We start from the raw sequence: 24,951 nt of genomic DNA, 5'->3' as shown, positions 1-24,951 counted from the left end.
GTAAATTTTCCTGGCGTCTTCGATAATGAATACTATCTAGTAGTGTCTGAATGGTAGTTTATTAGGGAGGGCTGAGCAAGAGAGCCAGGAGCTGAGGTGAACGGAAGGGGACTGAACGATACTCTGCTACTATTCCTGTTATCACTACTTCTTTACTCTAGTGGGCAGGCTACAGGGCAAGCTACAGGGCCTGATTCGAGCATCAAAACGGTTTATTGGCTGCAGCTGTTCTAGACGTTCACACAGCCACGGCTATGGGCACTAGAATCCAACAATCAATTGCCATCCATGGCCCCTAGACTCAGACTAGAGCACTGCCCGATACCAGAGGCAATTTAGCACGAAGGAAGGGGGTCGGTGTACTGGCAAGCGTTGCTGGGGCCGGTGCTGATCTCCTGGGGCTGTCCGCATCGCATATCGTTAGCATACTGCACTTTCATCACGCCTCACTTGGAGATACGTACCTCCTCGTCGTTGTTGTCAGTGCCCTCGTACTCCGTGCAGACAGTGTCCACGTCGGTCACGCAAGTGTCGCTCTTGATGGTCGCAGTGTCGCCGTAGTTGCTGTTGATACCAACCAGCGACGCAGAGCCAGACACAGCAGTGACCGACTCCAGCGTAACATGGCGCTCGTACATCTCGTCGCAGTTGCCGCACGACCGGTACAGCTTGCCGAAGTTGTAGGCCGTGAAGCCGGAGATGCTGACCGTGCCGCCGCCGTTGTGCTGGATGACCTATTCTCCTCTTTTAGCACCAGCATTTCACTTACTCGAGACCTCAGCAGGAGAGGTAGGTACCTTGTCGTCGGCGTTCTGCGCACCACCGCCGATGACGGTGAAAGGGCCATCACCGGTCTTGAGAGACAGAGCGTCCTCGCAGACGGCCTCCCACCAGACATTCTCGATCGTGCAGGATCCCTCGCAGTGGACACCCTCAATCTGATCAGCACCGATGATGGCGTTTTTAAGAGTGCCACCGTCCTTCACTATGAACACGGCATCCGAGTCGCCTCCCTCGGCCTGGCCGGAGCAGTCGACACCCCGACCATAGGTCTTCATGCCGCCGTCAAAGGTCTCGTTGCCAGAGATCGTGTAGGTCGCCTCAAAGGTCTGGCTGCCCTGCGACTCGGGGATCGGGAAGGTGAAGCGCTTGTCGATGCGGTTGAAGTTGAGGCTGTTGGTGCCGGGATTGCGGACGCCATGCGCGGCCAGCGCGCTGGTGGCAAAAGAGAGGACGGCAAGCTGCTTAAAAAACATTGTAGTTTATTGTACAGATAACGAACTGGAAAGAGTGTGTGTGCGAAAGGAAAGGAGGTGTTGATACCGGACCAACGAGTGTATAGGCTGAGTTTGATGCTGGCCTTCCACATCTCGAGGTTCAATGCTCCCTCTTTTATACCTGCTCCCTCTTCCCAGAGTCTAAAGTCTAGCAAATGCTTGGCGGTTTCAATGCATTTCCCGCATTAATCGTGTTGAAACAGATTAGCAGGAACTGGAGCGCGTTCTGGAGCACGTTGTGCCATGATTCGTAGTGTGCTTCCACCCCAATCTTCCCTTCGCTTCCCCTGCTAATCGGCTTGGCAGGAAAAGCTTGGAAGGGTGGAAGTCAGTATCAAACACCAAGCCCTCTTGGCACCATCCGTTTGCTTGATAGTCGTGTTGCTATCCATTTTCGGCGTACGGCCCACAACTAGACTGGTCGGTTGTCTCGGTTCGGATGGACTAGATTGTCTGATCCTTGCCGCGTGGAGAACGATATCGTCTGTCTCGACGGACTATCTATTCTGAACAGCTGCAGTGATACGCAAATCTACCACGAAGAGAAGCAGGACTTGAGAAACAGGACTCGAGAAGCGAGACTCGAGCAGCAGGGCTTTACTGGCTTGTGAAGGTATCTGACAAAGACTCGTGCGTAGTTCTGCTCTATTCTAAATGGTACATAGGACAATCAGCTCGATCTTAGAGATACGAGGATACTTCGTATCGTGCGGAATGAGGGCAAAGACCCTGAATATGAGCATGAGCCGTTGTGGGCCTTCCCCGTGGCTGTGCCGGCAGGGTTCTGTCTCCAGTAGATTGGCCTCGACTACGGCAACAAATCAGGTGCTTTAATCTGTGTCTAATAGCTTGGGGGATTGCGTTATCAGTCAGTTTAGTCCAGGCTTCCTGGGGCTAATCGTCACTCCCCACGTCAGCGGTCCGGCCAACCCTAACTTCTGCTGTATTAGAGTTAAGTGCCGTGCTGTCTATTTGAGACTCAGACATGACTTCCAGAATGCGAACATACATATCTGAGATAGAAGAAGATATCAAGTCGTTGACCGCAGGCGTAAAAAAGTTAAGCTTGTCCTCTGTAAAACTCCGAAGTGAAGCCGACACGGATGCCGATCAAAATATCAAAAACTCACAGCTCCATCAATCTCTAACCGGTCGCTCCATAGTACAGATCCGGTCCAAGTCAGGCCAGACCACGCCTCGAGTCATGTATCGGGCCCAGGCCTATACGGAACTTATTCGAGGAGGTGATTCTCGCCCGTCGAGAACGCTTTGTGTGCCACCAATGATGTCCTTGGAACATACTACACGGGACAGCATCTCAGTGACCTCGTCTTGCTCAAAGTATGAGGACCAGTTTCAAAGAATACTTCAGTAATTATCCCGGTGTTGCGAATGTCAGACAAACGTAAATCATGATCGTTCCGTTTCATCCCGCAGTCGCAGTCTACACTTTAGCCGTTATCGTGCAGTATACTCTACACGCATTAGCCTCCTATGCAAAAGATGCAAAGAGAATGAGTTAGGGGACGTGGAAAAGCTGGGATCTGTTCATGTTCATCCATTTTGAGCTTCTCGACTGCTACGACTGCTTTGCTCTGCTAGCCAATCTGTCCGGTTCCTCGCCTCAACAACACAACCCCTTAACCAGTAAACGGCCCTCGACCTCACTGACTCATCTATTCACTTGTATACAGCAATAGTAGGTATGAGATGCCAGGTAAGTGCAATTCTTAAGATCGGCATAAGAGCAGACGGTACAGATCTCGCATTGATTGCAGCTTTGAAAATTTTCCGTCACTACATCCTTAGTACTTGGTCCAGTCGGGCCAGCTGCTTGATAATCGCACCAATTATTGTAAAGGTCCTTAGACAATAATGGCCTGGGCTATCCACCGTTATAGGGTGCACTTGATGGTCGTTGCAAAGACGGCAAAGGGTTGTAGCTGGGATCATTAAGGTGAATTTTGTTGAGAATATAAGATTCCGATTCGGTCGATCAGGACGGATATAATGCACATGGCCAGATTATATATCGTTGAATACTTAGAGAGGGGGCAACTTTCATATGTGATACCCATTCGCAGCTGATTTTCTGTAATGTTGGTGCTTGTACTGAAGGTCACTGTACAGATTGCTCTACGACGCCTCGCTATCGCCTTATACCTGCCGAGCCCAGACCATGCGTATCCGACTAGACGACAATCCCATTCAGAACCATAGTATACAGCCTAGAAACAGGCCCGCACCATAGACTTAATGGAGACAGCATCCCCTACAGAATCCTGATCCCATAATCCAGGACAAGGAATTTGCCTTACATTTTGAACTGGCGCTAAAGTCCTTCCCTTCTATCACACAGCTCAAAGACTACAAAGTACTAGGCAGAAACCAACAGCTGACAGTTTCGTTTTCGATATTGGTTAGGGCGAAACCACGGCTCGGTCTCGAAGAGTGACCAAGCGCAGTGGCCAGTGACAGACTAGGAACGCATAACCCTACTTCAGCAGTCCTGTGCGCTAGCTTCTACCCACACCTCTTGAATGGCTTTCTGCTCCTCTCAGTCAGTGGACTGTGACAGCAGTGACGAGCATAGAGTTCGATTCTTCCTTTGTGGTTTCCCCTCCCCCTGCCCCCTAACCTTCCCTTGAGCGAGATGCCCAATGTTTGGAGCAACACTGGGACATAAGATAAGTCTTGTCTAATGTATAAACTAATATAATCTTATCAATAGATCCTCTGCAAATTTGGCAATGTTGGGAGAGCAGCGATTGCTTGCCGAATCCTTCACTCTGCTGGTCCTGTCTCATGGACGGCGGCCATCTCTATCACCATCCAGTCACCGGAGAGCTTGCCATTCCCTCTTATATCAGTACTCTCTGTCCTACCATGATCCTGATTTTCTGTGGGCCTCCCCCTGGTGTCTCTTTCTCGAGCATAGTATCCCAAAATCTGCATCCCGCTTCCGCGACCGACAAGATAGATCAATGCATAAAAAATCAATGCGCGATTACAGCCAGCAGCTGTACTCGCTTGGCTATGAATGGCTATGAATGAGATAAACCACTGTACCTGCTTGGGTCCACCGCAAACTCAACCTTAAGCCGTTCCCGGGGATAACTTCCAAGCCTCTGAATGACATCACGCCAACCTTCCCAATGCAGCGAACACGGCCATCACCGGCCCTGACGGGTGACTGTATGATGTCAGCGTCTCATTCTGTATTTTGACAATTGAACGGCTCAAGTTAGTTTTTAACCCATGGAGACCTTCTTGGGAGATGTCGTGGTCAACACTCGGCCGGCAGACACCAAAGACGCGAGCCTAGAGGATGAAGATCAACGTTGCAACCCGGATCCTCGCAAGCTTTCCCAGTCTCACCTGGTTGGGGAACTGGAAACAGGCTCAGCCTGGACCGCCGCCGCTCGTCCCAGTCAACCTGACTATCTTGCGCGATGGCGGGAATAAGTCGAGTCCGCTACTACATGGGATCATGTTCGAGGTACCTACCCCCACCGACAATTGTTACACCCCGTGAGAGCTCTGCAGGCTGTAGACGTAGCTTTGACTTACGCTGGACACCAGGAAATGGACCATTCAGGTTTGGCACCCATCCACCTGTCTTCTGATATGCCACCTTTCTTTTAGCTGCCCGGACTCGGCATGATAGTGACGGCCAACAGGCGACGGCGGCCTCCATGGAAACCTCCTTATAAACAACGGTTTTCAAGGCGACGACCCGGGGCTGACTGGCTATAAAGCCATTGGGAGTGTCCAAATCAAACAAAGCCCTAGCATGCCCTTGTCGGCGGCGATAAAGTCGTCTCTGTCTGTCTCCGTGCGTGCGGACGCAAAGGGGCTCGTCGGGTTCGCAAACACTGGGTACAACGGGATCACCGTGCTGAAGCAGACGTACTGGACCAGTTTCTACATGAAGGGCGAGTACAGCGGGACCGTTTTACTGAGGCTTACGGGGACAGACAGCGGAACTGTGTACGGGAGTCGGAATCTCTCGGTGAAAAGTACCGGTGGGAAATGGACGCAGTATGAGACGACCTTCGAGGCAAACGAAAGCTATGTCGCGGAGAATGAGTGGCAGTTGCTGTTTGATGCGGCCACTGCAAAGGGACATCCTTTGCATTTTGGGCTCGTGCAGTTGTTTCCGCCGACGTATAAGAACAGGTTGGTTCATTTCTCTAGGAATGAAGAATGCAAAATAGGGATAACTGATATGATCTAAACTAGGACTAACGGACTGCGAAACGACATTGCGCGGCCAATCGCAGACCTCAAGCCAAAGTTCTTACGCTTTCCGGGAGGCAATAATATGTGCGCGGCGAGTCTGTTAAGAACGTATGGATCAGGCTAATGATGCAGTGAGGGACTCGATATCGACTCACGCTGGAAGTGGAACGAGACCATAGGGCCACTGATCAACCGGCCAGGACGAGAGAGTCAGTATATGACCCAATCCTTGGTCTCCTGTGAGAACCAGACAAGCTGACCGGCCAGGCGACTGGCACTACCCAAACACCGACGCCCTCGGTCTGGACGAGTATCTCTGGTGGTGCGAAGACATGGATATGGTTCCCGTGCTGAGCGTCTGGGACGGCAAGTCTTACGGGGGGATCGTCTCAGGCGAGGAGCTGCAGCCTTATCTCGATGATATAAAGGACGAACTCGAGGTAACCCTTCCCCTTACTCTTCTTTCTCACCCTCTCCGAGCCTATCTAACCCCCAATACTAATGAGCAGTACCTCCTCGGGCCCCCATCAACGCCCTTCGGCGCCTTGCGGGCACGCAACGGCCACCCAGACCCCTGGCCGATCCAGTATATTGAGATTGGCAACGAAGACGACTACAGCGGTGGTTGTGACACCTACCCAGACCGTCTCGTCCAGATCTACGACACGATCCACGCGTCGTACCCAAACCTCACCTTAATCGCAAACAACATGGACGAGAACTGTCTACCAGAGATCCCTCTGCCGGGACTCTGGCACGACTACCACTACTACCGGTCTGCTGACGACCTCGTCGCCATGTTCAATTACTGGGATAACCACGACCGCGGGGACAGAGTATTGGTGGGTGAGTACGGGTGTCGCAATGACAGCAACCCCGACGGCGTGTTTTGGAGCTTCATGCAAGGGTCTTGTGCAGAGGCGGTGCATATGATTGGGCTGGAAAGGAACAGCGATGTTGTTATGATGGCTGCTTATGCGCCCTTACTGCAGCATTTCGGATATACACAGTGGTCGGTGTGTACTCCCTCTGCCTCCCTAGCCTATCTAGGGATACACCCTGCTGATCGTGGTGAGGAACAGCCAACACTATTCGGCTTTGAATCGCGCCCCAACAGCCTAACCCTGTCAACAAGCTACTACGTCAACCGCATGTTCAGCACGAATCAAGGCTCGACCGTGCACAAGGTGCACTCAACAGCCGGGTTTGGGCCTCTATACTGGGTCGCCACGTCCAACGAGACTGCCTATCAGGTCAAATTGGCCAACTACGGCGCCGCAAACCAGACCGTCAATATCCGGGTTCCCGGCGTGGGGAGGGGAGTGCTGGAGATGATCTCTGGTCCTAAGGATGCGAGTAATCTGCCGGGGGATATCAAGATTGTGCCGGTCTCGAGAAACATTAGAGCTGGGAAGGAGGGGTATACGGTGCATATGCCACCCTGGGGGGTGGCGGTTTTGGTGGTTGTTTTCAAGTAGGGGACACTAGACAGAGAAAGTGATACTTGATAATCACTAAGTAAATCGCTTGCGTACGTCTATTTACAAAGAGAGAGAAATGTTAATAGTACCACGCGTACTCATCAAACACGACAACTGGCCGCTCGTCTTCGACACTTTCTAACAGATCCCTGCCTACGTATCTCTCCTGACCGGGCGTTGACCCTGTGAAGACACCCCCGAACTGATGAAATGCACACCACGCACACCTCACCTCGAGGGTTGCATCAAACATCCTACTCGAGAACCTTAACCCAAAGAACCGCCGCAGCATGTACTCCACAAAGAAGCTCACCAGTGGAAGCGTCTTGCGCACAGGGTTCTGATCGTAGCAGTTTGGGATCCCGGAAATGTCCCAGATCTTCTTGAGATAGTTGTGCATGTTCGGAAGACCAAGGTACGTTTTCGCATGGGGATTTGGTGTGGAGAGGATAATCTCGCTAGTGAGTTTCGGCAGGACGGTATTTGCGTAGGCCACGCATGAACCCTCTGCTTTCCGTCGGATGTTGATATCCATGAGCGTGAATGAGCCGAAGAGAAACACACCCGGAACAGAGTGGGCTATTGGGTCGTCAAGGCTTTCGGCTGGCGTGTCGCCGGGCAAGGAGATGAAGTAGCGAATATCGCCGTCGACTAAGTAGAGGAAGTGGAGGAGGTGGGCAAAGAGTGTTTGATGATGGGTATTGTCGAGGGAGTGCAGGTTCTTGGACTGGGTGCCGAATGTGCGGCACAGAGAACGATCTGAATTCTCTGCCTCTGGCGAGTGTGGTGCTGGTCGCTTTTCTCGGTCTGATGAGAAAGGGATCGAGTGCTTCCTGCTCTCCTGCAAGAAGATCATTTCGAGCGGCTTGAACGCTTCTTCCCACTCTTCATATCTCTGGCTATCATACAACGGGATCTTGGATATATACCTCTTCTCCTCCTCATTGAACCACCCCGGAAATGAGTCTCTACTGTTAGCGCTGCGAGGCAGCTTCCCCTCTAATATCGAGAGCAGAGAAGAAAGAAAGCCCGCTGGCCTCTTCTCACAGACAAGCGGCTCATAGTAAGCTCGACATAGGACTGCACCCGCAGTAAAATAGCGATATACCGCTCTATGGTATCCCTCACGCCAGAGATCCCATATTTGTTGTGACCAGGCAAGGCTATCAAAATACCACCTGTGCGGGAGGAAGTCTTTCCTTTTGTCTTTGGCACTGCGCGTGCGCGTTTCGAGGTACCTGGCTATGCAGGCAAAGGACAGAACCCGTTGTGTTTCAGATAGGGTCGGCTTTACGTCGTCGCCGCTTAGCGTTTTGATTGGGAAGGGCGTTGGTGGGAGCTCGCCGCGGAGGACGGACGCTTTAGCTAGGTCTGTTGCGCGAACCTGCAGCTGTCAGTAAGAGACGCATATGCTTACTCTTCGGGAGAGACATACCGCGATAAGGGCGTCGCTGAATCCGGGTATGGCCGACTGGCCGACGTGCCAGAGAATTGTCCGTTGGTTGTTTCGCCAAACGGTGTAGAGGGTCTTTGATGTGAGGATCAGGGCGTGGAGTTCGGAGAAGGAGGAGCAGTTTTGAAGGATTAGGGCTAGGATCTCTTCTGGGACCGTGTTGAGCGCCATTGCGGCGTCCAGGCTATCAGACTATATTCGTCTTTGATCTCTCATCAATCTGAGATCATTTCGGCTTTAGTTCTAGTTCTGAGCAGCATACTTGGTTGGGCTCGCAACGTACCCTGATATATGGAATGCGAATGATTTGCTACCCCAGAACATGCACATCCACTGGCTCCAGGGCTAGTCTCGCTTATAAACTCCTCGGCTTCTTGCCTATGATCAATCAACGGTCAAGGGTTTGAGATTCCGTGGCCGCCTTTCGAGGTCAGTGCCACCAACGCAAGTTCCTGGTATATCGTATTGGTGCAGACCAGAGCTCCACGACAATGGAAGAGACAGCACAATTATCGGCAAATCTCTCTGACTTCTGAAGGGTCATGCAGTTTCTAGGATTTTGAGACTCTCGATGCGGAAAGCGGCCATCTTGAAGGAGACATGCAGCCCCAAGGTCCCCGTCGCGTTTCCACCAGGGTTCCTGGCGTATTGCGACATCATCTGGGCTAGTATGATGATACTTCTTTGTAGATCTGTGACGATGCACCTGGGGACCGTCAGAGAATGGCTGTGGGCCTTATGTTTACTGCTTAGGTATGGTCAACAACAGCTCTAACAGGTATAGGTCACCAGACACGATCCACTCCAAGCAACCTTGACTGACCTTTAGCGAGAATATCAGCAGGATTGGAGATTTATGAAATCAAAATGGCAGGATATCGTTATCTATATCGCACCAGAAATGTCGCAGGGCGCAGTGAATGTCTTGAGAAGGCGTTGTTGATGTTGTCAGAAGGCGTCCCGCCTCTTATCTTGTGCCCCTCATCTCACATCGCTTCCCCAATTCATCTCCAACTCCACACTCTGCTCTCCTGTCAACAACACCACAAACAATTGAATAGATTCGGCTCTCAAAATGTCATTAAGCTCATATCGCCTCCTAACCTTCGACGTCTACGGCACCCTCGTCGACTGGGAGTCCGGCATCATCGCAGCTCTCCAACCCTCCCTGCAAAAGAACCCCGCCAACAACCCCACGCGCTCACAGATCCTTCATGCCTACCACGTCCTCGAGAAAGACCAGCAGTCCAAGACACCTTCTATGCTGTACCACGAGGTCCTGGCTACGATTCATGCACCCCTCTGCAGAGATCTTGACCTTCCACCTCCAACGGAACAGGAATCAAAAGCCTTTGGCGAGTCAATCGGCTTCTGGCCCGCCTTCCCAGACACCGTTGCCGCACTACGCCGCCTCAAGAAGAAATACAAGCTCGTTGTTTTGAGCAATGTAGACAAGGAGTCCTTTGCGAAGACGAACGCCGGAAGTCTGGAAGGGTTCGAGTTCGATCTGGTTCTCACGGCGCAGGATATCGGATCTTATAAGCCAGATCTCAGGAACTTCGAGTACATGCTGTCGGCTGTAAAGAAGAAGTTTGGAGTTGAGAAGGATCAAGTGCTGCAAACGGCGCAGAGCCAGTTCCATGACCATCAACCGGCGAAGAAGGTTGGGATTAAGAGTGTCTGGATTGTGAGGCCTGGTGCTATTATGGGGAATGTGGAGGAGAATGTCTTTGACTGGAAGTTTGAGACTTTGGGGGAGATGGCGGATGCGGTTGAGAGTGAGGCAGCTGTAACTTTATAGGCCGACATGGGAGAGTATGGCGAGGGTGAATGGAACCTGTTTGGGCCTGCAAGAGTGAGTATTTGCATATATGCGAAGTATATAGCAGTCCTTAGACACCTGATTGCATGATATCCATCTGACGAGGCCCTCTCTGTGATTATGAAATATGGAAGTAAGCAGCAAGGCTCAGAGCTCGATACCCAGCGTAGATGGGAAGAACTATCTGGAGAGCTTGGGAATGCGCTCCTTATTGTTTCTACCGAGACAGACCCAGGTTGGACTGGAATTAGACCTGGTATTGGTAATATTATACTTGGAGAGTAAATGGGTATACATAAATGGTGAATTCAAAGAGACGCAGTAAGATAGGGAAAAGACCCAATCATAGGGGGCAGAATGGAATTTGAAAGAACAGAAAGAGAAAGTCACGGGTAGTCTTCCTTGAGCTTTGAGTCTCGAGCTAAGTGAACTCGACTCGACTTTATTCCCAAGGGAAGCGCTGATTAGAATAAAAAGGAAATAGACTCGGTGAGTGTATTGTATGAATAGGTCAATGAGTGTGAGTGATGACTGGAGAAGTCTGGCGCTGTCATTCCCGTCAATTATGCCACCGCGGGCGATGCGTATTGTCCAGGATTAAAGCAGGTGTTTCTAGTGCTGTGCCGGTGCTGGCACCGGAGCGGTCGTTACAGGTTGAGGCTGAGGCTGATAATACTCTGCTGGCTTGGGGGTCTGGGTCATAGAAGGCGCCGATTGGGCAGCGTCATCATTTGCGGTATTCGCACCGGCAACGAAAAGTGCACTGACGAAAGAAACGGCATAGAAAAGTCTCGCGAGGAAGGTCTGTGCATCACCAGATTGTTGGAAGTATTTGGCGGAGCGGTTCTTACTACCGTAGACATTGTCCGCGAACCCGCCCATCAGAATCAGGGTAAGGATCAAGGTTGAGAGGGCGAGAACTGGAATGGTAATGAGGGTAAGCTGTAGCGCGAAGCGGATTAGCTCATGTACTATGGTTTATTGTCCAAAAGAGGGGAGGAAACATACTCCCTTCCGAAGATTCGCCTTCTTCACTAGCGCAATGCCCATGTTCACCAGGGCCAGCAACGCAGCAATAAACAAGAAAACGGAGTACGCCATTGTCACGCCATTGGAGGCCTTTTCCAATTTGAAGCCGTCTCGGTCGCCGACACGGACGCGGGTGGTGAGTGCTAGGCTGACGATGAGGAAGATGCCTGTGAGGGCTATCCAGAGAGAGTGAAGAACCAGGGTCAGAGTGGCGAATATGCCGCCTCCTTGTTGGAGCTTGCGGCAGATGGGGAGCATGATGATGACAATCAGCAGGAAGATGGCGAGCCTGCTGAACCACTGAACAGCTGTTTGGGCATCCCAGTATTTGTCGCCGCGCATCATGACGCATTCTGAGAGGATGAGAGTTATCGTGTCGAGGAAGAGGTACCTATACCGTATAAATCAGTCATGTTCCTCTTTTTGACTCTGAAATAGGGCCTTACAGGATAGTGAAGAATAGAGAGATCGGAAACAGAACCCAATTCACCATGCCGCCACCGTTCCTCTTGATCTTGAAGAGGCGGATTACAGTAAAGACAGCGAGTGCGATAAAGAGAACAAGGAAGATCACGTCAAATGCGAGATCTACCTTTGGCGCTGTGGTCTTGAATGCGACCTCCGAGACGCACGAGTCGCTGACCTGCTGGTTGGAGAAGTCAGACCCGAACGCGCCGCCCAAGCTTGAGGGCAGGCCGTTGGTGCTGCCCTCTCCGTTAGGAGGGGTCCCGTCCAGGTTCATGTCGTAGTCAGATGAGCTGGGGGTCGTGATGTCGCCATCATCACCGCTGTCACCACCGGACAGCCAATCGTAGCTGGTCGAGGTAGGGTATGAAGCCGAGCTGGTCGATGAGGGGAGATAGTCGGAGTAGTCAAAATCAAAGTCTTCGTCGTCGAGGCCATAGTCGGAGTAGTCGAAGTCATCATCGTTCAGGTAGTCGGAGTAGTCGAAGTCCTCATCGTCAAGACCAAAGTCGGAGTAATCGAAGCCGTAGTCCGACAGGTCGTCGAGGTAGTCGTCCAGCGAAAAGGAGGACATGGTGGGCTACTTCAGAGACAGCGATGGCAGCGAAGAAACGGCAAGCAAAACGCAGTCAAGAGGGACAAAAGGGACTGAATGACTCTGGTACATTGAGAACCCCCATTTGTACCCTCAAGGGGGCCTCTGGTAAACTCTCAGCGCATGCAAGCCTCAGCGAGGGTCCTCGTATCCCAGCATTTTTTCGCGACGATCTCTCGTCTGTGGTTGGTCAAAGACGACGATATTGCGGCTCCAGCACAGCAATACGAGGTGTATTTATGGTCGTTTCATTATCAACACTACACGCCGAGCAATCAGAAGCAGCGTGACCAGTTTTTACTTGCTAGTGGCTTTGCCATCGTATTCAACCTTTGTTTTGGGGACAAGGCTGGGTCACTGTGTGCATCTTCCAGCCTTTCCATAATTTCCGAGACATTCAGGATCTTGAATAGCCTCTTGCCTCTGCTCCATGACCTGGCATAACTCCTGCAGGTCAAATGTGCGCCACAATGTTCCTGTCATTTCCCCAAGCGCCAGGTTTCCTGGGATCCATTCAGCTGGCAACCAGGAACGGGCAGACTGCAGTTGAGCGATAGCACAACCACCCGTCTGTACCTCCAGCCCGCGAGCCCGATCAGTTTTGGCAGGTGACGAGCAAGCGAACATCACCTTCCAGCAGCCTAAACGGAGATCTCTAGATCGGCCTTTCAGTCTAGGGTTCAAGTGATCAGCTCCGAACCCGATGCGTTGTTCAGGGCAGGGTACAACCTCGTATAGCGGAAAGCAACGGGTACTCAGGATCGGAAGGATCATCGCAGCTGAGAGAAGAACGTGCGCTGCAATCCACCTCACCGACGCTCAGGTGCAAATTCATGGACGAGGGCTTGATCAGCCATCCGTGAGGATTCTGCACACTAGCGCAAATGTGAGGCCGCCACAGATATTCCTGGAGCTATAATCATAGATGTGACAAAGGTGTTTCTGACATCAGGTTCAAGGCAAGGGTCTGCAGTGACCTGAACGCATTCGGAATTGTTGACGAACATAGGGTAGGTCTGTATACGAGGGATCAGCGCTGGCTCGTATACACCGACCTGAACCCAACAAGAAGCGAACCATGGGTCCCGGCCACGGTTAATCTGAAAGAGGCTAAGACCAATAAATTTGGCACTCACACTACCGCGTACTTGTGAGGAACGTGTCAGAGTCAGATGTGGTGGTCGCGGAGGACTAACTTACTCCATAGGTATAAGCTCGAGTACCAACAGAGTCCGATGAAGATGTGCATGCGGTGACACTGTTCTCAAATCGCCGCTAGGTGAAGTTTATAAGGCATAACGATGTCGCTTTGAGCCTTCCTTTCCCACGGCTCGCATGTGGTAGCTATAATGACTGCAGGATTTCTCCTGAGTAACCGAACCCGCAGCGGGGACTGAACTCTATATAGACAAGTAATAACAACGCGTTTGGGACTTGGAGAGAAAAAAAAAAATAGCAATCTAACGCAGCCCAGGAGATGTCCTACAGTCCTAAGCACTCCAATCCGTTGTCGCGCCAATCTCCTCCCCATCAGCCGGCAACAAAAATCCACTCGGCTCGATCGTGCCATCTGCGTTACGCTCTCCTTGCACCAGAGACACATCAACACTCACAAAACTCCCATCATCCCAATCCTCATCCCCATCCCACGAGTTCCCATCCGAGATCTGCTCATCGCTCAATGAGGTGGGAGCCTCCCCATTTGACGCCGCAATATTCCCTGTCAGAGTCGCGACGGCCGTACCGAATTTAAAGCCTACTGCCGTATTATCCCATGCTGTGTTTCTTGTGAGGACGAAGTTTCCTGGCTGCGAGTTATCGGTGAACCCGTCCTTTGCGTTAGAGAAGGCGATGCAGTTGGTGATAATGTGGTCGGCTGGGCCGATATCGGTATCGTCGCCGCCGCCAAGTTTGAAGCCGTTGCCGTCGCCTTCGAACGGGGTGAAGTCCCATCTATAATATTGTCAGAGGTGAGTTGGTAAGAACAGAAAACGGGCCAGGGCTTACCGGTTAAAGCCGTTACCCCACGCGATTGTGTCTTCAATCGTCACGGCAGATTTGAATTCCCTGCTTGTGTTAGCGGAGATACGGGGATGGACTGGGTTTACGGCATACCAAAGGTCCAATCCATCGTCGACGTTATTCCACAGCCGTGCACCGCGGAGGATGTTGCCCTCGCCTGACCCCTCCTTGCACGCGAATCCATCGGCGCTCTCGCCGTTCTTTCGCGGGTCACGGTTCCCATATGAGTCGAGATACAGGACGACGTTGTTTGACGACTCGCCCTGAAGCTGGAAGCCTGTACCAATCAGTACGTGAGGCTATAAACAGGAGTGTACGGACCTGTTTCGTAGTTGTTCCGTGTAGTGATGCGCTCGTAGTGATTGTTCGACGCATCGCGCGCATAGACACCATACGGTCCGTTGATCAGTTCGAGGTCGTAGAACTCCCAGTATTCTGCATCCTGGATATGGAGGATACCTCGATCCGCATTGTCGAGCGACGCATCTAGGTCGGCGGGGGTCCTGAATTGATCAGCAGCGCTCCATTATCTAGGTCTCTGTACTCACCCTGGTAGCTCTTCGCCGTCGATAATTACCGACTCTCCTTCATACGCGCGGAGAACGTATGGTGCCGAGGCCGTGCCGCTTTTGGTGATCTGGATATTACTTGTCGGGGTGTATGTTCCGCCGCGCAAGTAAATCGTAGATCCCGCAGTAGCTTGGTCGACAGCTAGCTGGATGGACTGGAGCGGTGCATCGATCGTACCGGCAGCATCGTCCGAGCCATCAGGTGAAACATATATGTCCGCCGCAAGAACTGCGGGAAACAAAGCGGCAAAGACCCAGACCGATTTCCCCATCATGATGCGATGGACCTGTGGGCTTGAGGACTTGTTTTGGGATGAGTCCGATACTTATGCCTGAAAAGACACACGGCATTGTCTCCCATTGTTGGGAAAATCAGCTTGATTACGCGGGATATTCGTGCTCGGCCAAGCCTGCAAGGGCCGCCAGCGTTTCATTTTGATTTAGGCTCGCACGTCAATCATCATCTTGGCTCACTGTGAAGAATTAAGGCCCCGACCCTGTTTCTCATACTCCCCCAGCGCTCGCGCAAGCAGCTCAGGGTACCATCTCCGGCCGACATCCTGGTGACTGATGATCCGGTGGATGAGCGTTCCTTCGCCAGTGCGGCCGCGAAATATCTTATTAAAGGTAGCCTCAGCATCCGACCGTGCCTTCTCATCGCCAGCCAACATCTTGATATGGTCCGGAAACTCCAACGAGATATCCTCAGCCGACAGATCCAGACTCATCCCCTGAAAGACCGGTATTGAGAACCGGGGCCCCAGCGGCGTCCCCTCCGCATCGACATAATTCGATGGCGCAAGACTCACGCGGTGTGTCGTTGCCGTACACACACCACCGGTGATTGCTTCCAAGGCGCGCCCGATATTAACGACCAGCGACCCCTCGATTGGTGGAGCCGAGATCCAAACCCCGGATTTATTCTGCACTTCGAGTCCGTGATGCGGAGTAGCTTGCAGGAGGAATGTCAAGAACTCCGAGTCTTTATGGGGTCCAACACCTTGGGATTCGGCGTCGCTGGGTGGCGGAGGGTATTTGATTAGTTTCATCTTCTGCTGCACCGGCTTATCAAAGAATTGTTTCAGCGCGTTTGGGGGCAGATCCAGGGCCTCGGCGATGAGGACCTGGAAATTCTCCGCCACCGGGCTCAGTTCCGCCAGGTATGCTTCGACGGATTGGCGGAAGCCTGGGATTGCATTCTCATCGGGCCACTAATTAAGATCAGATTAAGGCCAAAGTATAATGCGGGGTGGGAATCCAGTACCTGGTTGGGGCCCCTAATGTTCCTATATAGGGGCTCGTCCGGTGCAGGAGCAGGTAACTCCGTCGCAAACTATATCGCAATCAGTATATCGCCTGATTTTGGATCTTATACGGGGAGATCTTGTGGATATGCGCACATCGAACTGTTCTCGGTAGTCCTGCTTCCGTGCAGTGATTTCGGCCCCAAGTCGAGAGTAGCCGAGAAAGTGCTTGCTGTTAACCATTTCGATCTCGAGCTTCTTCTCCAGAGGAAGGTCAAAGATTGCCCTGCACTTTTTCACGAGGTCTTGTCTGATTTGCGGTTTGATGGGAGCGTTCACGAGATAAAAGAACCCCACGTTGACCAGCGCGTAGCGGAGGTCGGCCAGGAAGGCTGATTTGCTGGACATCGACAGCGAATAGTCCAGGACAGGGATCACCGTGAAGGAATCGGATTGGTTGGTCATTTTGGCCATATTGATGATAATTTCTATGGGATGAGGATGGAAGTTGAAAGTTGAGAAACAAGAATCGTGTGGTGTTTAGCGGGGCCAGAAATCGATCAACTGCTAATTAAGAGCTTCTAAGACAGCCGATTCGCCATCGTCCCCAGACTTTGCGCAACTCACGCTATTTCAGTAGTGACGCGGTAAGTAGCATCTGTTATCTTTATGTACTCTGAGTATATGTACAGTATGCGTTGGTATTATGTAAAAAAAAAATCCACAACATTATAAAGCCAGAATAAGGATAACAGAAAGAAGAGCAAGAGAAAGCTGCTCCGTCAGTCATCGTCATTGGTTGAAGCGCACTGTTTTAGAAGAGAAAGGCGAACGCCATCGCACCAGCAGCGAGAACGACATTAGCAGAAACGGTGACCGCACCACCTATTGCACTGTCAGGAAACACTCTTTCAAATCAACTGTTGCGAAAACTTACTGCAAACGTCGCTGCTCTGGCTCATAAGTGAATTGACGTCCAGGTCAGCGATCTGCTGAGCCTCGGAAGCGGTGCAGTTAGAGTCCTTAACACACGAGGTCAAGCTGTCTCTGGATGTACTGATAGTCTCCGAGTCCGGTATGCCGGCTTTGCAGACACAGTCCGTGTCAGACAAGTCGCAGCCGGTCAGTTTCTCAATCGCGTCGGTAAAGCAGGATTGCATGCATGCGGGAATCGAGTTTTGAATCAGGTCCTGAGGGGTTTCGGCTACCACAGTGGTGGCAGTGGCACCGAGGAGAGCAAGCGGGACAAGGAAGCGCATTTTGTGGATATCCGGCGGTTGAGAATGCGGATGGTAGAGAAGTTCTTGGGCTTGATGAGAATAGTAAAGATGTAGGAGTTATTGGACTTGATGTTGAGAAGTGAAAGTGAAGGGGAGAGAGACTATTATATAGACTCGGTCTCTGCCGTAAGGGACTCAATTTTAAATGAACGAGTCATTCGAGGCTCAAAGGGGGCTCGAGCTAACAGTAAACTTCGGAGTTTGAGTGGCTGAGGCCCTGGAGCAACTGGAGCATTGTCTCCCGGTTCAGACGCTTCGAGTCAATGCTGCAACCCTTTCTCGGCTGTGTTGCGGAGATCGAATGATAACCAACGAATCCAGAGAGGCATCCAGACAAACCCCATTACGATCGACGGAACCGATCATGTCTAGAGGCGCAAATCTATTCAGCGCCAAGTTGGGGGCTAGTTCAGCCGCGACGTCGGGACGGATATGAGAGGCACGATGGCCCCTGGAACGAAGCTGAAACGATTCGACGGCGTGAGCTCTGCGCGGTTCTGCGCCAGCGCAATGATCGCGACAGCGCACTGCAATATATCTTCGGGCCCATTGGAGTCCGTCACGGTGTGCGGTATAACCCTAGCTTCTGGGAAATGACGGTCGGCCGCCCATATGCGGGGGTAGTCAATCAAGTCTAGCGCCGGGCGACTGAGTTGTCGCAGATGATTGATGCTCGGATTGGAAGGAGACCCGAGCCGAGAGAAACGGTCCCTGGATTTGTGGATCATAAGGTACGGACGGTCAAAGTGCATCGAGGAGTCTGGTACGCTTGCCTTCCTCCACTCAGGCTCCAGCGACACTGCCACACAATCATTGACACCCTCTGTGGACCCCTGGGCCGTAGGGAAGGCGCAGGATGAACGAATGAAGCACCGCCCTGTCTTAGCCGCATTCCATGCTGATCGTGAAGTTGAAGGAGATAGGATCACCAAGGCTAGACCAAGGCTAGACCAAGGCTAGGTAGCCTGGACTAGCCTTGAGCTGTCTTGACGGAAATGGCCGTTAACAAAAATATCTTAGCTTCCACTGTCTCTTCACGGATTGTTCACAGATTATCCTCGTTATTTCGTTATCTCGCGCGGTTGATGGTCGTTTCTACTCGCGTCAGTCAATGTGCGATCGGAGAGAATTCAATATACCAAGCAACGGAGGCACGTCATGCATACTTTGCGTAGACATTGGCGGGGCTAAGCCATGTCAGCATTGCTTCGCCCTATAGGGCTCACGATGCCCCTGAAACCTCAGCATCAAGAGAGAATAAATTGAAACAGTTTACTCGGTCAAAGTAGTTGAATCGGCTCAAGGTTAGCGTTGTTATCCTTCCCAAGCTCTGAGAGAGGGAACACCGTTCGTTGTCCCATCTGGTTGCACATCACTCTGATCGGGAACTATTACCTACCAAATTTTAACATACCGAAGAAAGCCATTGGTAGAACCATGGAAGTCATTATTGAACAAATCTTGTCGAATCAGACTGCCCATAAAGGCACCTCCGGTCGATGATGGCCGTGACATCATGCTATCGCCAACTATTACGTTGCGTCACTGGCAGTGTGTGCGGATGACTAACCCGCTCAAAGCCGTCTTATAAGACAGGCCTGTGAACTATATCGGACTCGAAAGTATTTGAATTCACCATATTTGATCAACAAATTTGAGAAATATCTATCAAGATGAACAACTTCGCACAGTTCGGCTCCCACCTCTCTGACCAACATCAGGGCCAGCAGACCGGCGCCAGCGGCGGCAGGACTGGGTCCGCTGGCCAGACAGACTATCTCGACAAAGGTATCTGGTCACAGACTAATATCAAAGGCCGCTGGCTAATGAACGCAGGTCTCAACGATGCCGAGCAGAAATATGGTGGCAAGTACTACGATGCCGAAAAGGTGAAGCCTGTCAACAAGAAGATCGGCGACAAGGTCAAGGGCAAATTTCATGACATGACTGGGTATGTCGATATGTTTGAATGCTGAGAAGCAGTCTGCTAACTCATACCAGGCATAATCTGCCCGGAGCTCATTAAACTGAAAATCTTGAAGTGATGTGATATGACCTCTTATATGATGTATTCCCTGGTGCATGACTGCACTAGACATCTTGTAATTAATGCGTAGTACGGTCTTTCTTTATCCAATACACTACACAGAGCAATCCTATGACTCTACCTAGATTGACTATGTCTATTGATGATCAGGTGCGGCCAGTATTTGATCCTTCCTCTTTGAGCGCTTCTGAACTCTTCATCTCTTCAAGCAAGTTCCTCCCGTTTCTCCACGTCTGTCTCTTCTCTACATAACTGAAATACGGTTCCCTTTCCAGTATCAAATAATAGTAAACTAGTTTTTGATAGGTAATTCCAGCATCAAACCATAGAGAACTAGTTTTTGATAGGTAATTGCGTTTTTCGATAGAGTCACCTACAGCGGCCGCAGCCGTGTCACCCTGTCGTTGATACGTCTCGTCAACGTCCCCTTTCGACCTACCTAGTAACTCTACTGTTTTTCTTGATCGTCATTTTTCTGTAGAGGATCAGTTGGCCGGCTTGTATCATGGTCATATTGTGCTTGTCTCAAACCAAAGTCATCGATTGCAAATCAGCACTATTCTCTCCAAGCAAAATTCTAGATAGACTGATCATAATATATCCATTGCCGCAAGCTTGAAAAAGGTAATCTTCTTCGATACGACTTTTCAGTAATATATTGTCAGTAGCGGTAAAGACACAAGACTTCGAAAGCGCTACAATCAATCCGTGTAATCGACTCCGACAGCCCTAGACGGGACATGCCAGCAATGTGATATTGTCACTATTCTCGCAACCTTGAAAAAGCGGACATCCGTTCTCAAGACAGGTCATACACAGCGATTGTCCTAGTCAACAAATAAAGCCGGAGTGGCCGGGGCAAAGAGCATTAGAACGGTGACATCACCGTTGCCCCTGCCCTAATGGTCACGCTTACCATAATCACCTACAGAGCAGCGAGCAAACCTATTTTCTCTTTTCTTCTGGCCGCGCTGTAACCAGGGGCTATATTAGGGTTTGCAGACACAAACTTTATACGACTCCCAGTGCCCATTATACCGTGTCCGTCTACAGTGGTCTCATCACACACGCCAGAGCAGCACTTACAACCACGTACATAGAGAACGATCGTCTACTTGGCGGACGCTGAGTCAGGATCATAGGACACCTGCAGTTACCTTCATAGCCACTAAATACACACAGTTTCGCCGCGATTCGAGCATACTCGATCGAGTCTTACACAACAGGCCACCCGCTGGAGAAGTCAAGAACGTTCCATCCAAAGAGCTTCTGGCTATCAGCGTAGCCAATAGTGGTATCAACATAGTGGTAGTACAGCACAGGGCCGAGCGTCGGGTCGGTGAAGACACCCCTGTTTTACATTAGTCATTTCTGCCAAAGTTCGTGGGATTGGGGAGGCATACTGTCCTCCAGGTCCGTAGACATTGTCGTGGCTTTCCAAGACGATTGTTCCACCGCCGGAAGTGCAGGAAACACCATTTGCATCAACCTGGGCTAATTAGGCGGGTCCAAAACACGATCCATTATCGAGGCGGAGAGCTTACAAAGTTACCAGTGGCCGTGGTCGAACGGCACACTTTGATCTTGTATTCTTCCCCAGTAGCCGGCCTAGAAGAGTCATAGCCGCAGCATTTGCCCTCGGAGAAGAAGAGGTAGTAGTAGTTGCCGTACTTGTACAAGTACGCGCCCTCAACCGCGTGCTCGCCAGCCGGCTGGTATGCGATCTGGTACGAGGACGATGCGACGGCTGTGGGAGGAGATTTCATCTGTGCTTGGTAGATGTCATTCCAGAACGACCCAAAGTTCATGTACCAGGTCCCGCTATCATCCTGGAAAAGGTTGCCATCAATGGCATTGTATGGCTTGGAGGAGTCAGACCGGATGCCCGTCGAGCCGTGGTCCGTCCAGGTGTTGAGGTCCATCGTGTCAGAAGTCGCGAGCCCAATCGCGGAATTCTGGGACCCAAAGGTCGAAACTGAATAGAGAACATAGTATACGCCATTGACGAGCTGGACATCGGGAGCCTGCGAGAGTATGCATTAGCACTTATTTCGCCCAAATAGGCCGAACTGCCGATCCTCCGGTACTTACCCAGAGATCGTCATTTCCATCCAGATCGATCGACGAACCGCCCGGCAAGACGGACCCAATCGCTGTCCATGGGCCCTCAATGGAGGAAGCAGACGCATAAGAGATCTTGTTACCGGTTGAGAAGCGGAAATACTTGCCATCAGACTCACGGCGGATCAAAGCCGGGTCGTGAATGTTGCACGCACCCGAGCACGCCCCGGGCGACGCATAGCCATGCGCCACGCCTACGAGGAGAGACGCCGAAGCTGCAAGAGTGGGCAGATACATAGCGACAAGAATTCCGGATGAGGGTCGACGAGGCTTTCACTGCGACTTAGATAAGGGTCATACAATCCCCATTCTCGCAGCAGAACACTGGTTTTATACGCAACCCAGCAAGCCCAGGGGTGAAGCTATTTGTGGAAGAAGCCCCCACAGGATCATTTCTTGCGTAGTCAAACAATAACAGCTTGAAGATAATGGCGAAGCGGATCTCCGCTCCATACCGAGAACAACTCCGGTGGGCCTAGTTGTGTACCTGACACCCAAGACTCCTGAGCATGAGAGGTAATACGCTTCGCTTCAGGAGAGCCGGCTGACAACGCCACTCCTGAAACCTGCGTTAATCTCCTTTCAGCGAGACCCTCGTGAGTCTGGATTCTTGGTATAAGACATGCCGACGGCGGGTGTTTCACGTCGCTCACTCATCTCCACCCGGATATCCAGAACTCCTTGGCTGGATTACGAACGGGTGACCGCATCCATTGCTCTATAATCGAGATTCGGAGGATAGCTTCCTCCCACCTGAAGCCAGCTGGAGCAGGGATAAGTGCCGAATCGACCGCCACCGCGTCGATCGCGGAGAAAATGCGGGGTGCTGAAGAAGGCACCAGATGGAGAGCGTCGGTTAATTAGGCAGCATCAGTCACACCACTCACCACTTAACCGAGGCAGAAACCGCCGGAAGATGGACGTAGCAAGTACATCCAAGATTTTGCATAGTCAACAGGACGTCTTGGCTTTGCGGAATCGAGCCTGATGAGGAATGACATCTACCTGCCACTGCAGGCTTCATTTCCACCAATCGTGCCATCGACAGATCGTTGCGGCGGCAATTTGAGAGTATAAGAGCAACCATGTACCGGACATTACCCCTTGACCTTTCAAGACTCAGCGGTAGACGAACAGTAAATCCATCTAGGACAAGATGATACCCTCTCTTCACAACGTCCTCCGCTTCCTCGGAAGCGGCCTTCTTGTTCTTGGGGCCAATGCTGCCTCTTTTTCCAATCCGCTCAAAGACCCCAATGGCAGTGACCCATATATGGTGTACGTGGATGGATACTACTACCTGACGACGACCACCTGGTCGGACGTCCAGCTCACCCGGGCCACGACGTTAGAGGGATTAAAGACGGGAGAGTCCAAGGTTGTTTGGAGTGACAGTGAATCCAGCCGATGCTGCCACATGTGGGCGCCAGAATTCCACCAGATTGACGGCACGTATGTGTAACTCCTCGTAGATATAGCGAGTGTTGATACTGATTTGTGTTAGGTGGTACTTGTACTATACTGCCGGTACGAGCGGTGACAGTGTCGATAACCAGCACGTGCATGTTCTCCAGGGTAGGCTACCATCACCATAGCCAGTGACCTCTTGACGACCACTATTCACCGTTAACTTGGTATATCTAGGCGGCTCTTCTCCCTGGGACTCATACACCTATCTCGCCCAGATAACACCCGAATGGGGCATTGACGCAACAGTTCTGACCGTCAACGACCAGAACTACCTCATCTGGTCCTGCATCGCCAACAGCATCCAAAGCAACTGCATTGCAACCCTCAATACCCCCTCGACGATCGGCGAGACGCACATACTTTCCCAACCCCTCGAGGACTGGGAAACTGTAGGCGCACCTGTGAACGAGGGCCCGGCGCCGCTCTACCACGACGGAAAGATCTGGGTTGCGTACTCGGCCAGCTACTGCTGGACGGCGAACTACTCGCTTGCACTGCTTGCGTACGATGGGTCTGGAGATCCGCTAGATCAAGCGTCTTGGACGAAGTCGGATGGTCCAGTGTTTGTCTCTGCGGATGGAAACTATGGGACGGGACACAACGGGTACGCTCTTCCTTTCACCATCTATCGACTGAGTATAAACTTGAATGGCGGCACTAACCAAGCACAGCTTCTTCACCAGCCCTGACGGTACGGAGATTTGGAATATCTATCACGCCACTGCGATTGCGGAAGGCGCATGCGATGGGAACCGGTACACAGCGGCGCAGCGGGTTGATTGGAATGAAGACGGAACTCCAAATCTCGGCGTGGCTCTTGCACTTGGTACAGTGTTGGAGGGTCCGTCGGGAGAGCCTGCTTAGCTTACTTAGCTTATGTTGTACTTCTGTCGCAGCGAAAGACAACTATACAAAATACTGCGCGATACAGACCGCTAGAACTGGCGAATCCATTCCGAGATATCTATCAAGTCGCGCATAGTCGTATCACTATTTCGTAAAATATAGTAAAATAAGTCCACAATGCAAACTTCATAACAACCCCGCCATGACCCTCGTCAGCGCTTCATCCTCCGCCTCGAACGCCCCAAGTGCATCGGTGAGCGCACCCTGCGAGAGCCTCTCATTTCCATCACCAGTCGTAGTCGCAGAATCAGTCCGGGCATCGAGCGTTGGCTCAATTCTCGGATCGAAATAGAGCCCGCCAGCCATCTCGAAGAAACTTGTTAGGTCCTCGCAGCTATTTTCGTCTGTCCAGGTGGATGTCTGGGGCGACGATAGGGGCCAGAATGAGTTGGAGTGTGAGTAAGAGTTTGCAGGCTGCGGCGTGAGTATAGTTGGCGTTGAGTATGGATGACGTTGGTACTGGCGGGAATAGCCGCCATGGCACTGAGCATGGCCGGAAAGAGCATAAGGGGTAGTGTTATTAATAGCAGGCGTAGCTACGCTGCCATTCCGGGTTTTGGGAACCGACCCGGAGCGATGTTCGATCTCAGGGCTCCCTGAGCGGGGACCAACGCGAGAAGGCCTGGGTGTCTGCTGCTGCGATCTCCTCGCCGGTACATCCAGCCCCAATCGGATGAGTTTTAGACTCCGAATTATTTTCTGCAGCCGACGACTCGTACGTGCCCTGGTACTCGAGCGTCTGACCATATCAACAGCCGCATAGAACTCGTTCCTGCAGGCCTGGCTAAACCGCGCGGGGGCATGTAGGACCGCGAGGAATAATGCTGCCAAGGCAGAGAGAAGAAAATAATTGAATGGTTCTGGCCGCTGGAAGTAGATGTCTGAGACACGAGAGAAGTAGTCAAGCATGTGGACGGTTGACTTTGCG

At 51.6% G+C, this 24,951-nt stretch overlaps 12 protein-coding genes across 12 annotated transcripts, besides 1 other annotated feature; 5 read left to right on the top strand and 7 right to left on the bottom strand.

Moving 5' to 3' along the window:
• Window positions 1-24,951: part of a sequence feature (contig 1.43 127..338545(1)) that runs on past both edges of the window.
• ANIA_02542 (protein plyD) lies at window positions 336-1,256 on the bottom strand (the record flags this gene model as incomplete). The annotated part of the gene is made up of 3 exons (XM_655054.1): window positions 336-401; window positions 465-734; window positions 798-1,256. The coding sequence occupies 3 exons, from the start codon at window positions 1,254-1,256 to the stop codon at window positions 336-338; spliced, it is 795 nt and encodes a 264-aa protein (XP_660146.1).
• Window positions 5,071-6,997, top strand: ANIA_02541 (alpha-L-arabinofuranosidase A; the record flags this gene model as incomplete). Its single annotated transcript, XM_655053.1, has 3 exons — window positions 5,071-5,456; window positions 5,520-5,603; window positions 5,770-6,997. 3 exons carry the CDS (start codon window positions 5,071-5,073, stop codon window positions 6,995-6,997), a joined length of 1,698 nt encoding a protein of 565 aa, XP_660145.1.
• ANIA_02540 (uncharacterized protein) lies at window positions 7,080-8,624 on the bottom strand (the record flags this gene model as incomplete). Its single annotated transcript, XM_655052.1, has 2 exons — window positions 7,080-8,384; window positions 8,436-8,624. 2 exons carry the CDS (start codon window positions 8,622-8,624, stop codon window positions 7,080-7,082), a joined length of 1,494 nt encoding a protein of 497 aa, XP_660144.1.
• ANIA_09518 (uncharacterized protein) lies at window positions 9,529-10,357 on the top strand (the record flags this gene model as incomplete). The annotated part of the gene is made up of 2 exons (XM_863807.1): window positions 9,529-10,242; window positions 10,340-10,357. 2 exons carry the CDS (start codon window positions 9,529-9,531, stop codon window positions 10,355-10,357), a joined length of 732 nt encoding a protein of 243 aa, XP_868900.1.
• On the top strand, window positions 9,529-10,560 carry ANIA_02539 (uncharacterized protein; the record flags this gene model as incomplete). The annotated part of the gene is made up of 2 exons (XM_655051.1): window positions 9,529-10,242; window positions 10,381-10,560. 2 exons carry the CDS (start codon window positions 9,529-9,531, stop codon window positions 10,558-10,560), a joined length of 894 nt encoding a protein of 297 aa, XP_660143.1.
• On the bottom strand, window positions 10,888-12,343 carry ANIA_02538 (uncharacterized protein; the record flags this gene model as incomplete). The annotated part of the gene is made up of 3 exons (XM_655050.1): window positions 10,888-11,217; window positions 11,284-11,695; window positions 11,751-12,343. The coding sequence occupies 3 exons, from the start codon at window positions 12,341-12,343 to the stop codon at window positions 10,888-10,890; spliced, it is 1,335 nt and encodes a 444-aa protein (XP_660142.1).
• ANIA_02537 (putative pectate lyase) lies at window positions 13,855-15,230 on the bottom strand (the record flags this gene model as incomplete). Its single annotated transcript, XM_655049.1, has 4 exons — window positions 13,855-14,317; window positions 14,372-14,663; window positions 14,708-14,889; window positions 14,935-15,230. The coding sequence occupies 4 exons, from the start codon at window positions 15,228-15,230 to the stop codon at window positions 13,855-13,857; spliced, it is 1,233 nt and encodes a 410-aa protein (XP_660141.1).
• ANIA_10323 (isopenicillin N synthase family dioxygenase) lies at window positions 15,426-16,673 on the bottom strand (the record flags this gene model as incomplete). The annotated part of the gene is made up of 3 exons (XM_655048.2): window positions 15,426-16,166; window positions 16,220-16,288; window positions 16,356-16,673. 3 exons carry the CDS (start codon window positions 16,671-16,673, stop codon window positions 15,426-15,428), a joined length of 1,128 nt encoding a protein of 375 aa, XP_660140.2.
• Window positions 16,778-17,533, bottom strand: ANIA_10318 (CFEM domain-containing protein). The gene is made up of 2 exons (XM_050613079.1): window positions 17,137-17,533; window positions 16,778-17,084 (listed from the first exon to the last, which is right to left on the bottom strand). Exons 1-2 carry the CDS (start codon window positions 17,456-17,458, stop codon window positions 17,014-17,016), a joined length of 393 nt encoding a protein of 130 aa, XP_050468921.1. The 5' UTR covers window positions 17,459-17,533; the 3' UTR covers window positions 16,778-17,013.
• On the top strand, window positions 19,149-19,631 carry ANIA_02535 (uncharacterized protein). The gene is made up of 3 exons (XM_050613078.1): window positions 19,149-19,267; window positions 19,316-19,430; window positions 19,481-19,631. Exons 1-3 carry the CDS (start codon window positions 19,153-19,155, stop codon window positions 19,503-19,505), a joined length of 255 nt encoding a protein of 84 aa, XP_050468920.1. The 5' UTR covers window positions 19,149-19,152; the 3' UTR covers window positions 19,506-19,631.
• ANIA_02534 (protein abnA) lies at window positions 20,354-21,884 on the bottom strand (the record flags this gene model as incomplete). The annotated part of the gene is made up of 7 exons (XM_655046.1): window positions 20,354-20,425; window positions 20,456-20,510; window positions 20,623-20,673; window positions 20,746-20,877; window positions 20,930-21,015; window positions 21,071-21,550; window positions 21,618-21,884. 7 exons carry the CDS (start codon window positions 21,882-21,884, stop codon window positions 20,354-20,356), a joined length of 1,143 nt encoding a protein of 380 aa, XP_660138.1.
• On the top strand, window positions 22,784-23,981 carry ANIA_02533 (glycoside hydrolase family 43 protein; the record flags this gene model as incomplete). The annotated part of the gene is made up of 4 exons (XM_655045.2): window positions 22,784-23,099; window positions 23,152-23,222; window positions 23,292-23,721; window positions 23,789-23,981. The coding sequence occupies exons 1-4, from the start codon at window positions 22,804-22,806 to the stop codon at window positions 23,979-23,981; spliced, it is 990 nt and encodes a 329-aa protein (XP_660137.1). The 5' UTR covers window positions 22,784-22,803.

Source organism: Aspergillus nidulans, chromosome VII (genome assembly GCF_000011425.1).
Source record: "Aspergillus nidulans FGSC A4 chromosome VII".
NCBI classification, from domain to species: domain Eukaryota; kingdom Fungi; phylum Ascomycota; class Eurotiomycetes; order Eurotiales; family Aspergillaceae; genus Aspergillus; species Aspergillus nidulans.
Note: the sequence above shows the minus strand (reverse complement) of the source record. Positions and strands in the feature narration are given on the sequence as shown.

Excerpts from the sequence above, each read along its gene's own strand:
- ANIA_10318 (XM_050613079.1), bottom strand. The coding sequence starts at position 17,458 with ATGCGCTTCCTTGTCCCGCTTGCTCTCCTCGGTGCCACTGCCACCACT. Across the intron at positions 17,085-17,136 it reads CCAGAGCAGCGACGTTTGCA|GTGGTGCGGTCACCGTTTCT; the intron begins GTAAGTTTTCGC and ends ACAGTGCAATAG.
- ANIA_02535 (XM_050613078.1), top strand. The coding sequence starts at position 19,153 with ATGAACAACTTCGCACAGTTCGGCTCCCACCTCTCTGACCAACATCAG. Across the intron at positions 19,268-19,315 it reads GACAGACTATCTCGACAAAG|GTCTCAACGATGCCGAGCAG; the intron begins GTATCTGGTCAC and ends TAATGAACGCAG. Across the intron at positions 19,431-19,480 it reads AAATTTCATGACATGACTGG|GCATAATCTGCCCGGAGCTC; the intron begins GTATGTCGATAT and ends AACTCATACCAG.